We start from the raw sequence: 10,312 nt of genomic DNA on the forward strand, positions 1-10,312 counted from the left end.
TAGCCAAGACAATCATAAAGAAGAACAAAATGATTCAACCTACACTGCCAGATATCAGGACCTATTACAAAGCTATACTAATGAAGAGAAGGCAGTATTTCTGAGAATACATAAATAGACCAGTGTAACAGAATGGAGAATCCAGAAACAGACTTATACATATGTTATCTCAGTTTATGCAGTATATAAAGGACGGTGTTATGGGCAATATTGTGTCCTGCCCAAATTCTTATGTGGAAGCCCTAGCCCTCAATGTGACTATTTGGAGATGGGGCCTTTAGGGAAGTAATTAAGGTTACATGAGGTTGCAATGAACATGTAAACTCTTACAATCATCTTGGAAAACTGTTTGCATTATCTACTAAAAACACGTACCTTATGATTTAGTAATTCTGTTCCTAAGTGTATACCCGAAAATAATATGTAAATATATTCTTCAAGGGACATGTTTGAGAATATTCGTAGCAACACTATTTGTACAAGTCTCAACCTGGAAACTCTCCAAATGCCCATTAATAGTAGAACAGATAAATAAAACGTGAAGAGTCATACAATGGAATATGAAGTGAGAATGAGCAAACCACACAATCATATGGACGAATGCACAAACATAATGTTGAACAAAAGAAACCATTGATGGGAGCCACGAGTTCCAAAAATATATATCAGATGTCAGGAGAGTGGTTGTCCTGGGTGGTGAATGCCTGGGAACAGGCGTAAGTGGGACTTCTGAATGTTTTGTTTCTAGATCTGAATGCTGAGTGCATTCAGTTTGGGAAAAACTGTGTGTTATATTTTTTATGCATTTCTATGTGTTTATAGTACTTCAATAAAAAGTTTAAAAATTATTAAGGTGCTAACGTGACTTCATATTGATAAGCTTGGCTGCATTTGGTCACTCTTTATGGTGAACTGTTAATTGTGGTCCCCAAAGAACAATGTCTCCTGACTCAATTCTTATGTAGTCCCCTCCACATTGCCTCTGGACTTGGCCGTGTGACTGGCTTCCACTCATGGAACACCAGCCAGCAGGATGTAAGTGGAAGCTTGATGAGCACTTGCCCGTTGAGGTTGTCTTCGTGCCATGCTCGTCCTGGGACCCTAGCTGTCATGTTGTGAGGTAGCACAGTCAGCCACCTGACGGTATGCTTGTGGACTTTCCTCCTGTGTCCCAGAGGCCAACCTGTACAGTTGGCTAAATGAGCTAAAGCACGACAGGTGGACGCTCCGTACAAGGTTGACCAGAAGGATTCTGTCTCCTATCTGCTAGTTCATACATTTCTTCTAACTTCTGCTTCAAATTCACCTTTTCTAGGGAGCCTACTTGGTACTGCCTGTCCCAGCTGTACCAGTCCACACAGTCTGAGTCAACACAGGAAGGTTCAGTTTACCCTCTGTGGTTCTGCAATATTTTAGCTAGTAAGTCATTGCATCTCGATGGCGCTGAGAAGCTCCCTCACACTCTGTCTCATCTGGGTTTCACCACAGTGCTATGAATTGGGCAGAGTACACGCTGTCATTAACATTTTAAAAGGAGAAGATTGATGAACAGAGAAGCTGGCTGCCTTTCCTGGATCACCCTTTAAGGGGAGCCAGGATCCAGAGCTCGCCTCCCCTTCTGGCCAAGCTGGCCAAGCATCCTTCAGCAAGGAGTCGGTACCTCCTCTGCTTGGCATCTCCCCTCCACCACTTCCTGTTCCTGCGCCCACCAGGACGTTCCACGGTGCTCTCAGCAGTGTTGAACCAGGACTTGGTGCAATAAATCTTAGCTTTTATTGAGTAGTCTTATCCTCAGCGGGCTCTGCTACCTGACAAGTAGGGCACTCCTCTGAGAGTCAGAGGGATGGGCTGTCTCCGCAAGAGTTAATGAGGTGGTGTCATCCATCTTGCATGGTCTCACCCCATCGTCATTTACTAAACCTGCCCACTCTTGTTCCTGCTGCTGGACCCCACTTATCGGGCAGTTATTCTGCAAAATTGTGGTGCAGAGATGAAGGCCTGCTTTCTCCACTGTGGTCTCTTCTTGTTATGGGGATTAAGACAGATAACAAAACAATGCTGCGTTGGGGGCCGTGGATGGGCACACACACGGTGGCATGCAAACCCACAGGTAGGTCACTAAAGCTTCCCTGAGGAGAAGCTGGGCTGACTTGGTGATGACATCCACCTTCATCTTACCGTCTGAGGAGACCTCAAGGAGAGGGAAGCACAGATACGTGTAGCAGACTCTGTAGGTCCTCTGCAGAAACTGTTGCTTTCACCTGCTTTTCCATTCCCACTGAGATGGTCCAGGTCCAAGGACCATAACCTCTGCCTCAGCCCTCCAGTCTCCTTTACATCCTGAGCACAGCTGCCAGACTGACCTCTAGAGCACAGCTTTGTCCTCCGCGGTCTGCCTTGGCTCCCTATTGCCTGCAGCAGTGTTTATTTACTTTCTTCTCCCTGCAAAATTACACTTGGCATCACAGTGTCTTGGCCACCGAAAGCCCCCAAGGGAGCCGGAGTAGCTGACATGGATTGATTTCTTTGATCAGGCTTTAGTCTCAACACAACGTCTTCAGGAACACCCTCACTGGGGTCATAGACTGGACTCACCCCATCCATGCACTGCCTCTTTCCGTAACATCCATCCTAATATTAACATATGTAAGTGTGGACTAAGTGTGAACTAATGTTTTAAGGGTCTGTTTCCCGCACCAGCCTGGAAACTATGAAGAAAGTGGCAGTGTCTGTCCAGTTCCCCATCGCAGCTGCACTTAGCAGAGTTTGGCACATGAGTGGGGTTTCATAGCTAGTAACTTCTTGGCTACTGGTTCTAAGGCCACTCACGGCATTTGGTGTCTCCATCCGGGACATTCTCAGACTCCCCTGTAACAGATTTTAGGCTAAAAGCTAAAGGAAATGCAAATAGGCTTGAAACTTAGTCTAGGACCCCAGGAGCCTTCAAGTTAGTGGTGGAGACAGACATTGTTACAAAGGGCTCCACGTGTGGCTCCTGTGAGCTGTCATCTCATGTCAGGAAGTCTCTCCAGTACCATCCGCCGTTCGACATCTACTTCTGCTGCATTTTTCCGAAAGGTTCTGAGATGAGGTTGTGGAAGCTAATGTTTGTGGAACATTCACTCTGGGTCAGGCACTATGTAGAGCACTTTACATGAAGCATTTTTTCTTAATTTATTTTTACTGACGTATAGTTGATGTATAATATTATATGTTACAGGTGTATAATATTGTGATTCACAATTTTTAAAGATTATACTCCATTTCTACTTACTATAAAATATTGGCTATACTCCCTGTGTTGTATCCTCATAACTTATTTATTTTATACCTAACAGTTTGTGCCTCTTAATCCTCTATCCCTATCTTGCCCCTCTCCTCTTTCCTCTCCCCACTGGTAACCACTAGATTGTTCACTGTATCTGTGAGTCCTTTCTTTTTTGTTATATTCACTTGTTGTATTTTTTGTACATTCCACATGTAAGTGATATCATACAGTATTTGTCTTTCTCTGTCTCATTTCACTTAGCATAATATCCTCCAAGTCCATCCATACTGCTTCAAATGGCAAAATTTAATTCTTTTTTATGGCTGAGTAGTATTCCACTGTATATATGTATATCACATCTTCTTTATACTTTCCTCTGTTGGTGGACACTCAGGTTGCTTCCACATCTTGGCTATTGTAAATGATGCTGCTATGAATACTGCTGCTATTGGGGTGCATGTATCTTTTGAATTAGTGTTTTCTTGGGTTTTTTAAAATATATACCCAGGAGTGGAATTGCTGCATCATATAGTAGTTCTATTTTTAGTTTTCTGAGAAACCTCCATGCTATTTTCTGCAGTGGCTGCACCAATTTACATTCCCATCCATAGTGTATGAGGGTTCCATTTTTTCCACATCCTTGCCAACATTTGTTATTTGTTCGTTTTCATGATGGCTATTCTGACAGGTGTGAGGTGATTCCTCATTGTGGTTTTAATTTGCATTTCTCTGATGATGATTACATGCAGTTTATAATCAATCCATGCAAAAACTCCATTTGAGAGAAAAGAAGTCGTGATTTGGACCAAAAAAGTAATTTGCCCGAGGTCACACAGCTAGCGAGCAGGAAAAGCTGAAATGGACCGAGGTCTCTGTGATGCTGTGCTCAGCCTTCAGTTATAGAAAGCAGAGTCATTCCAGCCAATTTAGAAAGAAATTTACTTCTGTTACTAGATGGACAGCAGAGTCATGAGGTCTGCTGGGGAATATAATTCTAAGTGAGCTTGCAGGAAAGTCTCCCATGCCACAGAAGTTGCTGCCCAGGGAACTGCCTGTCAAGTGGAAAGCCACGGTTTCCATGCCGCCTCCAGAGCCTCATTATGACCTGCCTCTTTCCCCACTCAACCCACTTCTGAATGCATGTCTTGAAAGAGTGTGTCTGATTGGCACACACTAAGCCATCACCAGAACCCTGGCTGCGAGGGAGTCTGGGAAACATAGGTCTTGGCATTTAGCCTCTGAAGAGCAAAATGGTACACTAAGTAGCTTCTCTGATGTGAGTTAGAGAATCAGCCTCAAATATCAAAGTCCAAACATTACATGGTGATGAGGGTATGTATACTCTTTCCTCCTGTGCAAAAGCACCAACCCAGGAGAGAGGGAAGCCCCCGTCAACTCCTTTCTGCCATATGCCTGCTGCATTTCATCTTGTCCAAACATCTGTTTCACCTGCTAACTTCCTGACCATGCTGGACACTAATTGACTCCAGTGTGTGTTCTCCCTTCCTTGCTTCCAACCCCCACAGCAGACTGGTCCCTTTTCCTTGTCAGCAAAAGCCAGCTTATGTCAGGGTGTGCCCAGGACCTCTTGCAGCTAAGGATAGACTTGCCACTTCGTTCTGGCCAGGAAGATTGAAGGAGCAGTTTCATAGGGGTGGCTTCTAGGAAAGCCATTGCTTTCCTGATGAAAAGGGACAGACTGAGCTGGCATTTCCTGTGGAGAGTTGCCCTTTCTTTTTCTTTCTTCCTGCCTGGAAACGTGAGCAAATTACCAGGAGGTGGTGCACCCGTCCAGGGAGCATGTGAGCCAAAGCCACATGCCGAGAATCAGAGGAGGAATCGGGAAGCAGCCTGTGTCCTGGTGGCACAGGAGAGATGTCTGACTTCGGCTGCCTGCTTATGGACTTACTGTGATGCCAGAAAAATAAAACCAATTTAGATAAGTTTTTCTGTTCAGTTTTCGGGTTTTGATATCCACAGACCCCAAAGGGTCTTCTCTAGGGTCAGTCCTTGTATACCAGCCCCATGGCTGATGGAATTTTAGGGCCGGAAGAGAGTAAGAGGTCACCTGGCTATAGTCATATATTGCCTTGCAGTTTATCAACACCCAGGTGTATATGCCTAGTCTACACTGTCAGATTTAAGCTCCCTGTAGATGGGGATTATATATAAAATATATGTAATAATATATACTATATATCTATATATCAATATAGATAAAATGCTTAATATTAAAAATGTTTATCAAACCCTCGCTAAGTGAATGAATTCACAGATCCTTTGACAATGTCTGTGGGACACTTACTTTTAAAAATTGAAAAAATTTTTTTTGCAAAAGAACTCAAATGGATTTATTAAAAATGTATTTACGGCATATCCGACATCTGAGAGCAAATATTCTATTCTGCATACATCATTTTTTAAAATTGAAGTAGAGTTGATTTACAATGCTGTATTAGTTTCAGGTGTACAGAAAAGTGATTCAGTTATACATATATATATTCTTTTTCAGATTCTTTTCCATGATAGTTATCATAAGATATCGAATATAGTTTCCTGTGCTCTACAGCAGGTCCTTGTTTTTATCTGTTTTATATCTAGTGGCGTGTATCTGTTAATCTGAAACTCCTAATTACCCCTCCCCGCATTTACCCCTCGGTAACCATAGGTTTGTTTTCTATGTTTGTGGAGCACTTACTTTGGAACGTATACTCGTTGTATTAAGAATTTGGAGAAGCTAGAAAGAAAAAGAAGAAAAATCCTATGGAGAGGTGAAATTCTTTTATTCTTTCTTAGAGTTATTGTGCAAAACTTTATTTATCTATTGCTGTGTAAAAAAACCAGCTTCAAATTTGTGGCTTCAAGCAACCCTCATATTATTTGTTCTTGATTACATGGGTCAGGAACTCCAGTCAGGTGGCTCTTCCGGTTCAGGTGATGTTGGCTGGGGTCACTCGATAGGTTGCATTCGGTTGCTGCCTGTGTTGGGCTGACAGGTCCTAGAAGGTTCCATTCACAGGCACCTGGGCGTCCCTCCTCAAGGCCACCCTTTCTCACTTGCTGCTTTGGGCTGCCTCACAGCATGGTGGCGGCAGGAGAGCTGGGGTTCTTCGATGGTGTCTGGCTTCTAAGAGGGAGAGTTGAAAGTGGCAAAAGCTAGAGACTTTAGGGTCAGCCTGGGAATGTACAGCACATCATTTCTGCTGCATTCTGTTGGTCAAGAAGGCTCACTTCGTGGGCCCTGCTCAGATTCAGGGGAAGGACCAAGGTTCTCTACCTCTTAATGGAGGAGAAGCAAGGTCACAATGAAATGCCCAAGGTCGCGAGGCCCCTCCACAAGACCACCAGAGTCGAGAGTCAAAGCCAAACGGCAAGGGTCATTTATTGCAGGTTCGAACCTGGACCTCCGCGCACTCGTTGCCGGTGACGCTAAGAGGTCCTGGCAGAGTTTAGTACAGCTCTTTTATAGACCGGTACAAACATAGTCGCCGATTGGTTGACTTTTAAACAAAGACACTAGTCGCCGATTGGTTGACTTTTAAACAGAGACACTAGTCGCCGATTGGTTGACTTTTAAACAGAGACACTAGTCGCCGTCTGATTGGTTGGACGGTTGCGGGGGCGGGGGTCAGCAGGCGTAATTACAGAAGCGAGAGCGGCTGGTTAAGTTTCGGTTTCCTGAGGTTTTGTTTCTTAATTAGAAATACTTAAGGCGGGGCCATGGTCGCAAAAAGAAATAGTGCAAACAGGAGGACTGATACAACCCTAGCAGTGCTGCGGCCTCCACCAGCCCAACGGCAGGGCGTCGGGAGGCTGTGCGCCCAACTTCAGGCGGCGCTCCCAAATGTGGCAAGCCCAGCGCCGCGCCCTGGAATGGTCCTTTTTCGGCCCTTCCCCTCCGGAAAGAACAGAAAAGAAATTCCAGGAAAAGCACAAATTGAATGCAGGGCGTCAACTCAGTCCTATTCTCACCAAACTAGAACATAGCCCCCTCATTCCCCCCTTTCTCATGAACCAGAGGAGCCAATCTTGGGTCCTCAAGGCTCCGTTTCTTCAATTTCTGAGGCCTCGCAGGGCTGATATTGTGTTCTTAATATCATTAGCTGGACTGTATTTATTCTTTTGCGAACAAAATTCATGACTTTACTGAGTATACAGGGGCCTATAGTGAGGAGGAGAAGGAGGCATAGTAGAGGGCCCAGGATGGGGAGGAGGAAGGGGAGCATCCCATGAAATCCTGACCAAAGGGGATTATCCGCTAATTCTTGCCGGCGGCGAGCTAGGTCTTCCTGGAGCTGGTGGATCTTGTTTCTTACAATGCCTGATTTATTTGCATAGAAACAACATTTTTCTTTTAGAGCGAGGAATATCCCACCCTGTTCAGCTGTCAGCAGGTCTAAGCCCCTCCTATTCTGTAGGACCACCTCGGCCAGCGAATCTAATTGGTCCTGTAAGTCCTGAATGGTCCCAGAGAGAGTTTCTACATCTTCTATTAATTGCCTAGACAGCTGACTATAGGAGTGAAGGGAGACCCCAAGACCTGTACTCCCTGTGGCCACAGCTCCTGTAATTCCTAATCCTACCAGGAGGGGTAGGACTGTAATGGCTCGTTTGGTTCTCCCTGCCCAGAGGTCAAAGCTGGGAATGGGCAACGGGGTGTCTCCCGAGATCAGGTCTACATTGGGGAGGAGGGTGGCCAGGGTGCAGACCCCTGTCCAATTTGGGGGTAAATAGGTGTATGCTAGGTTACTTCCACAGACAAAGACAGTGGTATTAGGACTACAGAGGGAGGAGTTCACGGGGATATATTGACTACATCCAGTGGATGAAAGGATTCCCAAGTCAATACTGGCGTTAGAGAGGGAATCGTTCTTGACAAAGCATGAGGTATTAAAGGTGGTTGAAAATTTTGAAAACTGTATGGGGAACGGCTCGGGGAGTGAAGTAGGGTTACATCGTTCGCTGATATTTAAATTGGCGAAGGTGGGGATGGCTATAGGGCGGGGCGGTCCTTGAGGAAGGCAGAGCCAGCAATCCTGTGCTAAGTTGGGGTTGGTGGTATTCAAAAGCGCAAAAGTAGCTTCTAGTATGGACATGGTCTGGGAGTCCAATTCAGAGGGATCGACCTTAGGGAGAATTAGGGGGTGGTAGCTGAGCTGTGGGTACAGATGCCGATAGGCCTCTTCTATTTGTCTTCGGGTTTCTATCTGGCGCACTGCGTCCTGGGGCCCCCCACCGTCTGACATATGTGTGGGGGCCCTGGTATTCCAGCATACCGGGGTCCCGGGGGTGCCAGTGCATCCAGCCTGAAGGTATTTATTATCATCACTAATGGTGGGGCTTTTATTATTCTGTAGTATGGCTGTGAAATAAGTCTTGTTATTGGCCCCTATACATTGCTGGTAAGAGGAATAGCACATGCTATGCATTGATTCCTGGAAGGTAGAACAGGGGCAAGTAGCTCGAGGGGGGAGTGGCTTAGGCTTATGGTAGCATTGCCAGTTTTGAGAGGCCCCGGTGCCCTATATGCCTGAACAAGATACGCAGTTATGCCCCCGCAGTCCTGCATATGAGTATACCCTCGGGGAACAACAGGAGTCTCCATAGTACCTCCCCTGCACTCGCACGGTGCACCATATAGTAGTTGTATTAAAGTATTCTTATTGGGGGGAGGGCCGAATCCTCCCCTCGTGGCCCGAGGGCTGAGGGTTAGGACTATCATTAGGGCCATCAGCAGTACCTTGGTCATCATGGGGGAGGGTACGGCGCAAAGTCAGTTTGAGGGGATTGTTCTTACTCCGGTCAACAGTCCAGGTGACGTCAGCTTTAGTGGACTTGATGAGGTCAGAAAATGGGTCCACCGGCTTGACGTGTGTGTAATGGATCCAGGCAGCTATGCTGTCCACCTTGATGGCTGTCGGCGTTGTCAGGATGATCTGGTAAGGTCCTTTCCACCTGGGTTCTAGGGTCTCTTGTCGATGGCGTTTGACAAGGACCCAGTCACCTGGCCGGAGCTGGTGTGGAGTAGGTGGGGGTCCTGTTGCATATAGCTCTTTTAGTTTGGGCCAGATTGTCTCGTGTATCCGCTGTAAGGCTTGGAGGGAAGACAGGAGATTATTTTCTGGGTCCAATTGGATAAGGTTAGTCTTTAGATTAGGGATGATAGGAGGAGGCCTACCATGCATTATTTCGTAGGGAGTAAATCCTAGCTTATAGGGGGAATTTCACACCCTAAACAGAGCGTAGGGGAGTAGGACTACCCAGTTAGCGCCAGTCTCCATGGTCAATTTAGTCAAGGTCTCTTTTAGAGTTCTATTCATCCTTTCTACCTGTCCTGAACTCTGGGGGCGGTATGCACAATGTAATTTCCAATTAGCCCCAAGTATGGAAGCCAGATCCTGACTTACCTTAGAAACGAAGGCTGGCCCGTTGTCGGACCCTATCATAACTGGAAAGCCATACCTGGGCAGGATCTCTTCTAGCAGCTTCTTAGCTACTATTTGTGCAGTCTCATTCTTGGTTGGGAATGCCTCAGTCCAACCTGAAAAGGTATCTATAAACACCAGTAAATATTTATACCCATATTTGCCAGGCTTTACCTCCGTGAAGTCCACTTCCCAGTAGGCTCCAGGCTGGTTTCCTCTCTCCCGGATGCCAGTGGTTGGCGGGTGGGTGCTGGCATTATGGAGTTGGCAGACTGCACAGTCAGCAACCAGTCGTTCAGTCTTCTCGGAGACATTTTTAATTTTAAGTCCAGTCTGCCTGATGAGATCCTGTAGCCGTCGGGCGCCCAAGTGGGTGCTACGGTGGATCCGTTCAAGGACCAGGGTTCCTAGTCTCTCAGGAAGGAGGATATTGTTCTTAGCGTCCCGCCACCATCCGTCTCTAACCTGGGTTAGAGGAAGCTTGCTCATCCATCTGATGTCATCCTCCGAGTAGTCGGGTTGGGGCGGTAGTTCCCGGGGGCCTGGATCCAGCAGTTGCAGGGGAAGTAGTGGTATTGGAGTGTGTGCCGCCTTTCGAGCCGTCTGGTCTGCCAAATTG

General features: G+C 46.2%; 1 protein-coding gene across 1 annotated transcript; it reads right to left on the reverse strand.

Moving 5' to 3' along the window:
* Positions 1-7,305: 7,305 nt before the first annotated feature.
* Positions 7,306-8,514, reverse strand: LOC137225973 (syncytin-1-like). The gene has a single exon (XM_067739928.1). The coding sequence runs from the start codon at positions 8,512-8,514 to the stop codon at positions 7,306-7,308; it is 1,209 nt and encodes a 402-aa protein (XP_067596029.1).
* Between the last annotated feature and the right edge of the window lie 1,798 nt (positions 8,515-10,312).

Source organism: Pseudorca crassidens, chromosome 6 (genome assembly GCF_039906515.1).
Source record: "Pseudorca crassidens isolate mPseCra1 chromosome 6, mPseCra1.hap1, whole genome shotgun sequence".
NCBI classification, from domain to species: Eukaryota; Metazoa; Chordata; class Mammalia; order Artiodactyla; family Delphinidae; genus Pseudorca; species Pseudorca crassidens.

What these genes read in the sequence shown, in the direction of transcription:
- LOC137225973 (XM_067739928.1), bottom strand. Translation starts at nt 8,514, where the DNA reads ATGTCAGACGGTGGGGGGCCCCAGGACGCAGTGCGCCAGATAGAAACC.